General features: G+C 44.6%; 1 protein-coding gene across 8 annotated transcripts in view; it reads left to right on the plus strand.

Moving 5' to 3' along the window:
• The window catches only part of ANK1 (ankyrin 1), a 114,450-nt gene that overhangs the window by 61,703 nt on the left and 38,665 nt on the right, over window positions 1-14,082 (plus strand). For 7 of the 8 annotated variants that reach the window (XM_089538655.1, XM_089538656.1, XM_089538657.1 and 4 more), the window contains 12 exons: window positions 489-587; window positions 3,621-3,719; window positions 3,847-4,032; window positions 4,500-4,598; window positions 5,335-5,433; window positions 7,393-7,491; window positions 8,713-8,910; window positions 9,012-9,110; window positions 11,723-11,821; window positions 12,663-12,761; window positions 13,093-13,290; window positions 13,771-13,869. In XM_089538655.1, the coding sequence (XP_089394781.1) occupies window positions 489-587; window positions 3,621-3,719; window positions 3,847-4,032; window positions 4,500-4,598; window positions 5,335-5,433; window positions 7,393-7,491; window positions 8,713-8,910; window positions 9,012-9,110; window positions 11,723-11,821; window positions 12,663-12,761; window positions 13,093-13,290; window positions 13,771-13,869 (1,473 nt within the window). Of the gene's footprint in view, window positions 1-488; window positions 588-2,174; window positions 2,542-3,620; window positions 3,720-3,846; window positions 4,033-4,499; window positions 4,599-5,334; window positions 5,434-7,392; window positions 7,492-8,712; window positions 8,911-9,011; window positions 9,111-11,722; window positions 11,822-12,662; window positions 12,762-13,092; window positions 13,291-13,770; window positions 13,870-14,082 lie in introns of those variants that run through there. The other variant, XM_089538663.1, reaches the window with a different exon arrangement.

The following is a 14,082-nucleotide window of genomic DNA, read 5'->3' on the forward strand; positions in this document are numbered from 1 at the left end:
GTTACTCCTAATTGTGTGGTTTACAAGATATGTTAATAGGAATGGATGAATGAGTGGCTAACCACGGGTGCAGATGGGAATCTTGTTTCCGCCATAAAGCAACGCATTTAAAAAAACAAATATTAATCCTTAGAGGCTGAAAGCATATCTGCACTACAGAATTAATGCTTTGTACTTCTCCTTAGGGAACCTTGGGTTCATGCAGTTTGATAGGGAGGTCAATAAAGGCATTTCCAGCACTTAATGTTTCCCAGGGTTTTTCTGTTGGAGAAAACGCTATGGTCATTAAAGTGTCATTCATTCATTGTATGTGTTTCTCTTCTGCTGCAAAGGCTTATGGAAGTGACCTGTAGCACAGAGGCATACTTTGAGAACAAATTAGTAGCTGCTGTTCTGAATTTGTAGACCCACAATTTTTCAAAAGACGATGTTTCCCTCCTCTGAACTTACACCACATTTTTTCTTTGTGTCCTGCATGAACATTACAGAAAGGGAACACAGCACTGCACATCGCTGCCCTTGCAGGACAAGAAGATGTGGTACGAGAATTGGTGAACTTTGGGGCCAATGTCAATGCACAGTCACAGGTGAGTTGCTCCTCTCCCTGCAGGGCGGGCCATTTATGGCTTCCAGATTGCAGAATAAGAGGCTGGTTAGCTAGGATATTTGAGAGTTGTAGTCCAACCACCCACTAGCTTTTCCAATGCTTTGTAAAGAGATCTTTCCACATCTCCACCAGGGTAGTGTGAAATACATTGGCAAGTGCTCCTGTGCTTTGAGTCATTTAAATGATCTGTAGTTGGTTACTTACTGGTCTTTTAACCAGTTAATCACTCAATTGTATTCACAGACATTTCCAGGGATGTAGCCCTGTTAGTCTACTGCAACAGAAATAACAATAAAGTAGGTTTTTTGTGGGTTTTTCAGGCCATGTGGCCATGTTCTAGAAGAGTTTGTTTCTGATGTTTCGCCTGCATCTGTGGTTGGCATCTTCAGAGGATGCTGGCATGGAAGTGTTGTCGCTGTTTAAAAAGGGGCAAGTTTTGTTTGGCAGAAACAAAACTTGGTTTTGTTTTTGCAGTTATAAAGTTTCCTGTTAGTAAAACTTCTTTCACCTTCACTGGCAAAGATCCCAAAGGGTTCAGGGGAAGTCAGAGGCTGGTAATAGCGCCTCTTTCTACTCCCAGTTGCAGTCTCACACTGAAACTGAATTAGGCTATTAAAACATGCTTTTTAAAAACTTTAGCTGTCAGATCTACAAATTAAAATTAGTCCTTGTCAACTAAATCAGCCTTTTAGCAAACATGACAGAAATGTGGATAACATGTGTCTATGAAACCTAAATGAATTTCATGTTTAGACTTCGGTCCCATCTCCAAGGTATCTCACTGTGTATGTGCAAATATTGAAAAAGCTGCAAAAAGCTGAACTCCCAGATGCTTCAGCATTTCAGATAAGGTAGACTCAACCTGTATTTACTTTTAAGGGAAGCAGTCTTATACAGAGAGCCTTATATATAGCCTTATATAGAGCTTGCACTCAAATTAAATATCCGTTAGGCTTCAGTCTATCTGGGCCTCCCCTCACAAAAACTATATGTGGATTGGGCAAAACCGGCACATTTGAAGGCATTTAAGGTCTCGAGACCCAGCATGGTGTAGCGGTTTGAGCATTGGACTATGACTCTGGAGACCAGGGTTCAAATCCCAGCTTGTTCATGTAAACCCACTGGATGACCCTGAGCAAGTCATATAGTCTCTCAGCCCTAGAGGATGGCAATGGCAACCCCCCTCTGAAGAAACTTGCCAAGGAAACCCCATGATAGGGTTGCCATAAGTTGGAAACAGGCACACAACAACGACAACAAAAGATCCAGAGTCCCTTCATTTGCATTGTGTTAGATGTTGGCAAGTAGCTCTGGTTCCCCGTTATGTTTGTTAGGATCACTCTTTTTCTGCCAACCATCCGCAAGTGACCTGCTCCAGCGTAGCTCTGGGTGTGCGTTTTGCAATTGTGATGGTGGGGAGACACATCCCCAGGAGCTCATCTGTCGCAAGGGGGGCGAGCGTTGCGCTGCCTATTAGAGGCTCTCTGCTCGCTCCAGAGTCCCCTGCTGGCTGTGAGGTTGCACAGCTTGCCTGTGACAGTCTGTTCGCATGTATTTGGGTTATGTAAGTAGGTATCTGAAGGTCAAATAAATGCTGGGGAGACAGAGAGGAATAGGGTAGGGAAGCATTGAGGCAGAGGGGCAGAATGCAGAATGACAAGCCTAGGGAGCCTAGAGGGCAAAGGCTCTGTTTTCAGGACTAGACTGGTGTCAGTCATTCTGGTTGAGATCAGCAGGGAAACAGCTCCCTTTCTCTTTTTTGATCCTGTTTGCAGTTTGCACTTTTGAATCCTTTTCTGAAAGGAGGGAGACGGAGTGGGCTTGATTTGGGCTGCGTAAACATGAAACCAAGTTGTTTTTTCTTTTTGGTGATGGTGGGAGGGCTGTTATTAGGAACGTGCTCCACATAATCTGGAGATACTTTTGCTTAGCAGGTGAGTAAACAGCTGGTGATTTGCTTGAACGTATGCACTCCTGCTTTGCGTTAGGTGTGCATATTTAGTCTCCTTCCTTGGTCGTTCCATTCCTCTTTGTTAAGCAGGAATGAATAGATGCTGGAGTGCATCAAAAATGCAGAAAAATCACGTGTACATTTTCTGCATTCATAGCCAGCCTTCCTTTTCCAAATTTTGCCTTGCTTTGGAAATGCTTTCCTTGTCCTAATCCTCTCCCTGACCCAACAATAGTTCCTATCATGTTCTAGATGGTTGCAAGACCACTCAAGGTTTTGTGATTTTGCTGTATCTGTGTTATAAAAACAAAACGTCACCCCACTTCTCCCCTTTCCTATACTATTAATCCAAGGCATAATCTTCTGTACAGCTGCTCTGCATATAACCCTCGCTGAAATGAAGAGGATATGTTTCACTCATATCCTATTAGGTTCCCTTGCCATTGAAGGCTGGGCCATCTAGAAACACATTTCTTTCCAACCTAACAGTGTCCCCAGAGGTTATGCTTTATATATGGGCCAGAATCCTGTTGCTGCACTATGCCAGAAGTTGCACTTTCCCCCCAGGGTTGCACAGTGTTGGCAGCTGGCAAAATCTGGCAGCCCTGAGAAGCCTCTTTCTCCAATGCTTGGCTTCCATTGCGGCTGCTGCAGCCTTTTCTTTTCTGACATCACTAGAGTTCATCGGCAGGATTCTGATCATTAAGTGCTTGTAAGCCGGAGAGAAGACTACAATGACTACAATCCCCTCATTTTGTTTCATATTCCAGCCATCTTCCCATAAAATCCAACAGCTCTTGATAACACAGCCTGCTCCTACCTTCATAACACATATATGGTATCCGATGTTTACATGGGACTGTGACAAGACAAGAAAGACTCAGAAATAGGGCTTATTTATTATATCTAAAGGGCCATTGCTTCTGTGTAATCTTCACAGATCTCCCCCACCTTCATCACAGCAAAGTGGTCCTTTGCATCTTGTATCTCTCCCTGATCTGCTGCAGCTGTGGTTATTTTTGCATGCATTTGGAAGTAACAGTGTTGAATCTATGATTGCAGAAAGGCTTCACGCCCCTGTATATGGCAGCACAGGAGAACCACCTGGAAGTTGTCAAGTTCTTGCTAGAGAATGGCGCCAACCAAAATGTGGCCACGGAAGTGAGTATTCCCTTCCCCATCTCTACTGCTGGTCCAGCATTCTTGCCCCGCTTGCGTTCCGTGTGTTTACTTTAGTACGGCGCAGATCTGTTTGCTCACATGTTTCTTCTTCCCCAATCTCTGGCAGGATGGCTTCACACCGCTGGCTGTGGCTTTGCAGCAGGGCCATGAAAATGTGGTGGCCCACCTGATCAACTATGGGACAAAGGGCAAAGTGCGCCTCCCGGCCCTGCACATAGCTGCCCGCAACGATGACACGCGTACGGCTGCCGTACTCCTACAGAATGACCCAAATGCTGATGTCCTCTCCAAGGTACGCCTAAAGGCCCAGATGGGATGAGAGGTGTTTGTCTACCATTTGAGGGAAATGGCGGGTCTCAGAGGGCCAGTGTGGCTGTAGTGGCTAGTGCTGGACAGTGATTTGTGGGATGTGTGTGTCCACATTTAAATTTCCAAACAGAATGGACATGAGGAAGAGAAGGACTCTCATCCCAGAGTTTGGTGTTGTTGTTGTAATGGATCACAAATATGGTCTCTCTTCATCCAAGACCAAACTAAATTTGGTTGCTAGAGAACCTATGCTATAGGTAGCTTACAGGACCAGTCCTGCTTTGTTTTAGCATTCTGAACTACATCCCTTCATGCTAGTGCTCTAATGAAATATATATAATGAAATATATATATATCAGACAGTATTTGATCGATTTTCGATCCCAGTTGGCCTGGGACCCTGTTGGAGAGCTCCCTTGACTCATCTCCCTGCTCTCTTCTCTCTCACAGACTGGTTTTACCCCACTGCACATCGCCGCACACTACGAGAACCTCAATGTGGCCCAGTTGTTGCTAAACCGTGGAGCAAGTGTCAACTTCACTCCCCAGGTAGGAGCAGAATCTTTCCTTGATAACCATGGGAGACCCTTTGCCATTGGTCTCTGCTGCCAGACATTGAAAGTCTGCCCTTTGCCCATGCTAAACAGTTTCAGATTGTGAAGGGAATGCAGAATATTCTGAACAAACTGAGTACTAAGTTATGTTTAGCTTTGATGGCACCCTTGTGGAGCAGAGCCTGACCCCAAGAACTAAAGATGAACCCTGGTAGTTCAGCAGGCAAAGTGCCAAAGGCATGTGCAAAGGAGGAGCCTTTGAGCCAGAGCAGGGAAGACCCTAATATACTTTTGGGCTCAAACTCCCATCAGCCTTCCTTCACTATCTCTAGCTGGAGATCCCTCATTGGAATCAATGGAGTCCCTTCCAATTCTATGATTCTTAAGGCTTAGGAATTGAGGGACACAAGCGCCTGACCTCAGAGGTTCCTGAAATCTTATGAATCTTTATTTTGGACTCCTTTAGGGAAAGCCAGCTTTGCTTCAGAGGAGGACTCTAGATTCCTTCTACAGCAGCCCATTTTGGTGTGGTACCTAAGCTTTGTCTAAATGCATCCCAGTTTGTGTGTAGAAGATCTTGAGTCCAGGCCATGATTGGGGGGGAAAAGCCTGAGACTTGGAAAATCCGTTGCCAGCCAGACTTAGACAGTATTAGGTGAGATGGACTGGTGGCCTGTCTAGATATCCGGCAACTTCATCCATTCACCTCTTTTCTCTCTCCATATATGCAGAACGGCATCACCCCGCTGCACATCGCCTCCCGTCGAGGTAACATCATCATGGTACGGCTGCTGCTTGACCGGGGGGCCCAAATCGAAACCCGCACCAAGGTAAGATAACCCCCAAGATGGGACTTGTAGGAGGGGATGGGTGAAGGGAAAAGGAAAGCAGCACCGGAGCTAGGAAGAACAATCCTTTCCTTGGGAGTTTATCACACTGGGGTTGATTTCGGTGTTAAAGAGAGATTAAAGTGCATTTAAAACATCCCGCAAATGAAGCAGAAATTGTGAGTAATTGCACAAATGATTATCATGTGCAATTGCACAAATAAAGCGACATCAGAAATGCATTGTCGCTTAAATCCCAAAAGTAAAAAGATGCACGTTAATACTTCTTTGTGACTATTTTAATGGCAGATTTTGTGCAATATTGTATGAAATTGTTACGTGTAATTACCCGATTTCTCTGGGATATTCACGGGATAAAATCCTGATCTTTGTGTGATAAATATCTTGGACTGCAACTTCCAGAATCCCAATGCTGGTTGGGACCTTTTGGAAGTTGCAGTAAAAAAAAGGCATTTTGTCAAGTTCTGGGCAGCATCAGTCTTCCAACTCCAAAGAACACTGAGTCTCAAAAGCTGTCAAATAAAACAGCTTGTTTATTTCCAAAAGCACTCCAAGTATCTCCTCTGTGAGAAGTTTCTTTATCTCTTTAGAGAGCTCTCCAGCATAATATGATCAAAGTGTGTCAGGCAAGACAGCAGTAACAAAAGAGCAATTTCCTCAAGCACAATTTGAGCTTTACCTTCCCTTTCATGGCTTGTACGGAGGGAGGGATTTGCAGGATAGATCTCACCGAAAGCAGACTGGGGTTACACCAGGGGAAGCCGTGGGCAGCCTCAAGAAGTGTGTCAGTGAGGTGAGCAAGTAGGAGTTGCCCCAAATGGTGCCGTCGCTTAGGCAGGATAGAGCTGGTAACAAGTGTGATGCCAACAAATAGGAGAGAAAGAAAGATCCTTTCCCTTCTTCATAGATAACTCATAAAGAAGAGGCTCTCCCATTCTCACTAAAGCAATGGTGGAAACAGATTTGTTGGCATACCTAGTATATTTGGCACCTAGTGTGGGTCATTTTTTAATACCTCCCTCCTCTTTTCAATAGCCTTTACTGGGTCATCTGCTAATTGTACAAGTATATCTCCATTAATGAAGGAGATTTGTTCCTGGGCATTACTTTGCTAACGGAATATTGAGTTGTCTTCCTTTGCTGCTGGGTGAGTGGCAAAGGGAGGCAACTTACCTTCTCATCTGGCCAGCAGAGAAGCCAGATCTGGAAGGCAGCCCAGTCCCACCAGTGAGAGAAGGAAGAAACACACTTTCCTACCTGGCCAGCACCAAGTGACACTCCATCTAAGGTGTCACCCAGTGTGTCCTGTACTCTGCACACTCCCCTAGTGATGCCACTGGGGCCTTCCTTCACTATACATGAGAACAGCAGGTACAGGCAAAGACACCACTTAAAAAGTAGAAGCAGCATTGTTGATTTGGGCATTCTAGGCAACTGTAGTCCACAAAGTAACTTTTCACAGCTTTGAATGGCACCCGCTATTTTAATTTTCCAACTCTGCATCAATACCTCCATTTCATAAAAACTTTACACCAGCGGCCAGACCTGGTTTTTTTCAGCTATGGTGCAGTTCAGAGCCAAAGCTTTTGTAAGAATGAAGTAGCCCCGTTTCTTCTTAGTTCTTGGCCCCAATCCAGGCTGGTGTTGGTGTGTGTGCATGTGTGTGTTTCATGCAGAAGAGAGTGTTCTGAGGGTGGTAATTAATATGTTACTGTGTTAGTGCAATTCATTGTAATACTATATTTGTTTTGCCATCTGTTTCTGCAAGGTGGGTTGTGGCCAAAGTAGGCAAGGGACATGTTAATAGCAACTCTTGGAGTTAATGGAGGAAAGGTGGAGTTACAAGACCAAGTCACATTCATTGCTGCAAGAGAATTCTTCCCTCCTCCTTGTGCTTTCCCACTTGCTCTGATGACTTTCCTACTGTTGGTGTTCCTGCAGGATGAGCTGACGCCCTTGCACTGTGCTTCCAGAAATGGGCATGTGCGGATTGCTGAAATCCTACTGGACCATGGTGCTCCCATCCAAGCAAAGACCAAGGTGACATGCAGCGAAGGAGTAGCGGAGCTGGAGAAAGTTGCTTTTTTAGGCATATGACTCATGGGAGATCATGGGAAAGTAATTTTTTTTGGAGTGGGACTATGCTGGGATCTAGTTACCAGCATAGGTTAGAGAAGGCTGCAATAGAGAATGAAGGAAGGTGTGCAGAGGGTTATTGATGGCATGTGATCTTCATGGAAAGGTAACTACGTAGCTGGAGCTGGAAAGTAGAGGGGAAAGTGGTACCACATGCATCCTCCATATCCACAGGAGTAAGGTCCCAAGACTTCTATGGATACCTGAAACCATGGATAAGAGGGAACCCTATTATATTCAATGTAAGGAATGACTTCTGACTTAATAATAATAATTTTAATAATTTGTTTTATTTATATACCGCTATTCCAAAGATCATAGCGGTGAACAGCAAGTAAGCTAATTAGCAAGTAAGCTAATTTGCCCCCAACAATCTGGGTACTCATTTTAGCTCCCTCCTCGGAAGGATGCAAGCCTGAGTCAAGCTTGGGCCCTTTTGCTGGTCTTGAACTCGCAACCTTGTGGTTTCGAGTGAATGGCTGCAGTACAGGCATTTAACCACTGCGCCACCAGGGCTCCATATTAAGTAAGCCATAGAATCACATTGGAGAACCAAGAAATGCCTAGAGAGAACAATCCTTCTAGGTGTGATTCGATGGTATGCTAGAGCAGGAAGTTGTCCATAGAATTGCACTGGAAGACCTAGAAATGCCTAGAGTCAACATCTTTTTTAGACATGGATAAGTCAAATTGGAGATACCAAATCTGTGAATATGGGGGTCATAGTGTGGGTTCAAATTAGGCTTACAGTAGCTAAGTCCCAACATGGGGCCTAAATACCCTGAAGGCACCAAATCTGCCTGATATACTACACAGGGTCAACTACCATTTGTACTTGGATGGAAGACCACCAAGAACCCATTAGGCTATATTCCAGGGGAAGCTAGTGATAAACCACTTCTGAGTATACCCTGCCTCAGAAAATGTCATGAAATTCATTGGGTTGCCATAAGTCAATAGGCAACTTGAAGGCACATAGACACACAAGTGCCATCACACATGACCAACACTCTGGTTTGATGCTTCCCTTGCGCAGTGTTCCATTCAGCAGCAGCTGTTTGACTATCTTGTGCTTGAAAAGCTTTAGGAGAGAGGAGACTCTCAAAATGTCTTTCTTTGCCACAGAATGGCCTGTCCCCCATCCACATGGCCTCCCAGGGGGACCACCTGGATTGCGTACGGCTTCTGCTGCAGTACAATGCTGACATTGACGACATCACGTTGGACCACCTGACGCCGCTGCATGTGGCTGCCCACTGTGGCCACCATCGGGTCGCCAAGGTCCTGCTGGACAAGGGTGCGAAACCTAATGCACGGGCCCTGGTGAGCAGAAGAGGCAACAGCGGGAGGGCCACATCAAGACATGCGTACCTGCCATGGCACTGACAAGCTTTTCTCTCACTTGTCTTTCCCTGTGGCCGCAGAATGGCTTCACCCCTCTGCACATCGCTTGCAAGAAGAACCACATTCGGGTGATGGAGCTTCTCCTGAAGACAGGGGCCTCCATTGATGCTGTCACTGAGGTATGCAGAACTACACGTTTGCGAGACAGGAAAGTGTATGGCCCATTGACATAATCGTGACCACACAGATGTTTTGGCTTTTCTGGATTTCTCTGACAATATAGTGTATCAAGGGCAGCCTTCCCTAAAATTGGCAAGCCTTCAGTTATCCTGGATTACAGGTCCCACTATCATTATGGCTGATGGTTGGGAATTGCAGTCCAGCACATTTTGGGAGGCACTGGATGTGAAAGACAGCAGAGTCGTTGCTATTCACTAAGGTGCACATGGTTTTTATAGGGGGAAAATGGATACTTAGATTATGACTCTGCTGAAGCAAAGGCAACCTGTAGCCCATCAGGATCACAACCTTTACCTATCAAGACAAGGATATAGCCATGTTGGTCTGTAGAATCAGTATATAGAGAGATCTTGTAGCACCTTTGTGACTAACTGAAAGAATGAAGTTGACAGTATCAGCTTTTGTAGACTTAAGCCTACTTCCTCAGATGTATTTGGTGGAATGGAAAGCCAGGGACAGACCTATATATGTCATTGGTGTGTGGCTTTCCACTCCACCAAATGCATCCGAGGAACAGGATTTAAATCTAGAACGCTCATGCTGCCAACATCTTTCTTTCAGTTAGTCTCAAAGGTGCTACAAGATCTCTTTGCATACTATCAAGTAAAAAATAGCTTACGGTGGGATATAGTTGTTTTCCTTTTCTGGGGTTTGCTACCTTCCTGGGACTGTGAGAAGATGGGAGATATCAAGCAGATGTGGCTCAACAAGATCATTCTTTGTTCGCAGTGGGTTGACCTAAGTATAAGTGATGCCATCCCTACCACCAAATTGGAAAAAAAAAACCATTGGCTTACTTATGAACTAAGAGGAATTAGGGTCAGGCCTCTGTCCTCCTGCAAACCTCCCCATGTCTTCTATAATAGCCATTCCCAGTTGCTCCAAGGCCCTCTCTTCTTCCCTTTACTGTATTTACTGGTATGATAAGAAATTAATGGCAACAACAGTGACTCTTTAGTTGCAGTGAGAAGGAGTGTTTCTCCTCCTACTTCTAGGCTAATGCTTGGAGATGGCTTTCTGTACAGTTTCCAGTGGTCCTTGGGAGATATAGCTTAGGGGATAGTCCTTTGGGAAATATTGTTTTCTCATTGCCGGTTTCTCTCTGATGACGGCTGCAAGCTATCAGAGTTTCTATCCAGGCTCAACTGGCATCTAATGTCCAGCAGCTGGCAGAGCAAGTGGCATGGATTATTCTCTATTTGATTTAGAGATGGAGCAGGCCTGGTTTCGATACTAACATGTTTAGTGTTTAATGTGTGAAAAATCTCATTAATAAACTTGCGCCAGCAAGGAAGCACACGGATTTTAACACCTAGAAGGCACCTCTCCGTAATTAATCTGAACCACAATTAAATCACTGTTTGGAATGGCTCAGAGGATTTTCTTGGTCACATTCCTGTTTTGGTTGATCACTAGCTAGAACACAAGAAGGAATTTTTGCCCAAATCATGCCTGCGCGAGTGGGAGCGCAGGAACCTTGCACATGTTTTCTCCAGCATCTGACTCACAGCTTGGCTCCTGATGAAGCAAAGCCTTTTGGCATACTAGCCTTGGGGAGAATTTAGTCATTTTAAGGCTTTTGACTGATTGCAGAATGTTGGGTTGTTAATTGTCTTCCCTTGAAGTGAAGCAACGATATTTGAAAACCTATTTTCTCTTGGCTTTTAGAAACCATTCCAAAGCTTTCTTTGCATGATGGACATAAGGAAGTGAGGAGAGCTTCTAGAGCTTAGAAAAGTTCCTTTTTAGACTATGACTCCCAGGACGGCCATGTTGGCAAGGTGGCATTCTGAGAGTTGTGGTCCAAAAAAGTAACGTTCCCAATAATCCAGGATCCTGCTTCTGATTGTGACCAAACAGGCGCATGAAGGCCACGGCCCATGTCTGTTGTCTTTCTATTGGTAGTAAAAGATACACTGCGTCCGAACAAGAAAGTTCCATTTAGTTAGCCTGACTAATTCCAAGGGATAAACCTTCATTCTGAAGTGGCATCATAACGTAGAGCAAGGGTTGGAATCATTCAGTTATCCAGATGCTGATGAATTCTCATCATCTCTTATCAGTTTCTAGGCTGATGGGGAAAAGTTTAACATCTGGAAGGCTGCAGATTTTCCAGTCCCACATTAGGGCCTGAATGGTACCTTTTTGGGCACTATCTCAGTACCGCTATTTTGTGTAGCATCGAAATGATTTAATAAACAGAGCCCTGCCACTCACTCTTGTCCTCTTTTAAGATTTCCACTTAGCTTCCTTGCTTACATTAACGCACCAACATCCAAAGTGCTTGTGACTATAAACACTTGTGACGTTGGCTCTTACCACTTCGGTTTACTCAGAGAAATCTTTAGTCAATCCATCTGCAAGTTTAAAAATTTCCAAAACCAATTGAGGTATTTGTTTGGACTGTTACCCGAAAGTGCTAGCTGTGTGAAAATAGATTTAGTGGGCAGACATGTCTGTTTCTCTAAGCGACAATTGCCAGCCGCAAGGAAGAATCCGCACCTATTGTGTGCGCATGTTTGTTTCTTCATTCCCTCTGTCTTGTCCACAGTCCGGCCTCACCCCGCTTCATGTGGCCTCTTTCATGGGCAACCTTCCCATTGTCAAGATCCTGCTGCAGCGTGGAGCATCTCCCAATGTTTCCAATGTGGTGAGTAGCAATATTTTAAAGGCATGCGGGGTGGAGGTGGTGCTGATACCCCATCCTCCCTTGGGATGTTTGTTTTGTTTGATTGATGGGAGAACAGAGATTTTGGAAAGGAAGTAGAGTGATGCATACGCAACATGCACTTTATTATAAAAGCTAAACTTCTTTTATTGCTTTAATATTATTTGTCAATTAAAACTTATCATAACTAATTTTACTGTCGAGGTTATTCCTAAAATTTACAGATCAAGCCCGTACTCTTGGCCCTCCACATTTGCAGCTTTGACTGTTGTGGTCATTTGCGGTTTTGATTAATATGTTCTCTCTAGGAATCTTTAGTCCTCCAGTGCAACTTTGCCAGAAGTAGGCCATAGAGTTGTGCTGGAGAACCTAAACATTCCTAGCGCAAACACTTCTCTAGGCATTTGTAGGCCCTCCAGCATGATTCTATGATCAACCTCTGGCAAATGTTGACCATTGAGTTGCACTGGAGGACCTGGAGATTCCTAGAGAGGCATTTGGGGGGGGGATATTTTACATGGAATTCTTCAAGTTTCATCTCATTTACTTCTCAATCATACAGGCTTTTTAATACAGAAGTAATGAATAACTCAACATTGCTATTTTTATTACAACATTAAAGGCAGTTACTTATTTTTGAGGCAGGAGTAAGTATACAATGAGTCAAATAATTAATTTATGTAAGAAATGATTTTTCCAAGCTTTGATGGTGACACAAAGGAAAAGTTTTAGGACAGGACTTTGGTCATACTGCTGGATGCAAGATGCTCCCACTGTTTCATGGACACTGATGCATTCTTGTTTTTCCCCCTCCATTTTGCAGAAAGTAGAAACTCCGTTGCACATGGCAGCCCGGGCTGGGCACACCGAGGTGGCTAAATACCTTCTCCAGAACAAGGCCAAAGTCAATGCCAAAGCTAAGGTAAGTGGTGCTTGCTGGAGTTTTTGGGCCAACAAGAGTCCCATGCCTGGGTGCATTTATGCTGCAGAAATCACACAGTTTGACTCCACTTTAAGTTCTGTAACTCCCTCCTATGGAGTCCTAATTTGACAAGGGAGATTTTCACAGGGGCAAAACTGATAGGAACATAGCGGGATGCTTCCGTCACTATTGCACGAAGCCTTCCTCTTACAAAGAACATGTTTCTAGTCTTCGAGGCTTCTTCTGTCATTGTGATTGTGACGCTCGTACCATTTATGAATGTGTGACAAGGGGTGCGGTGGCTGAGAGTCTCTCTTCTTCCCCATTGCAGGACGACCAGACGCCGCTACACTGTGCTGCCCGCCTTGGGCACTGCACCATGGTGAAACTCCTTCTAGAAAGTGGTGCTGACCCCAACCTGTCTACAACAGCGGGGCACACTCCCTTGCACATCACGGCCCGCGAGGGCCACCTGGACTGTGCTTGTGCCCTCCTTGACAAGGGGGCTTCACAGACAGTCATGACCAAGGTAGGGAAACAGGGACGCTGGCTCATTTTTCCTTCTGTCTTCCTGATCTCTGGATCTCTCTCACATTGGAGTCACCTCTAGGTGTGCTGAACAGCATCTTTGACAGTTGGCACTCCTGTCTTAATTTTGTTTTGTAGTAAACTGAGATATTTCATTCTGATCTGATTATATTTGCATTCTAGTATAGCCATTCTGGCATTCTGATTAGATTAAGAGTACATTGCTGTTCCCTAGTTCACAGTTTTAGAGTTGCTTGATGCTTAATTTGTGTATTTTAAAATTTTATGCTTTGTGATTTTAGACTGTAGGCCACTGGCAGTACTTATTGGTATTTTATTTTTGCCTTCTTTGTATGATCATGTAAAACGCCGTGTGAATCGTACAGCACTATATAAATAAACTTTAATAATAATAATAATAATAAGTGTAGTCTTCTTCTCCGGCTGACGCCAGGCACTGATACTCTCTGTTTCTCCCCAGAAAGGATTTACCCCTCTGCACGTTGCGTCCAAATATGGGAAAGTGGATGTGGCTGAGGTGCTGCTGGAGCATAATGCCCAGCCCAATGCAGCTGGAAAGGTATGTACATTGTGCCATATACTTTGTGTATGGGAGTGGGGGAGAAGGCAAATTCAGGAGCCTTTTGGACATTGCTCACTAACATACTGCTGTACCATCAAACATGGTGACTGGTGATGGTCAGCCATAAAAGCCAGTAGGGGAGTCTGCACTTGTTGCCTACACTGTGCTATAGGGATGCCAGCAGCATTGGGCAAAAGTGCTCCACTTCTG

Source organism: Sceloporus occidentalis, unplaced genomic scaffold (assembly GCF_023333645.1).
Source record: "Sceloporus occidentalis isolate IW3139 unplaced genomic scaffold, rSceOcc1.0.p SCAF_9, whole genome shotgun sequence".
NCBI classification, from domain to species: domain Eukaryota; kingdom Metazoa; phylum Chordata; class Lepidosauria; order Squamata; family Phrynosomatidae; genus Sceloporus; species Sceloporus occidentalis.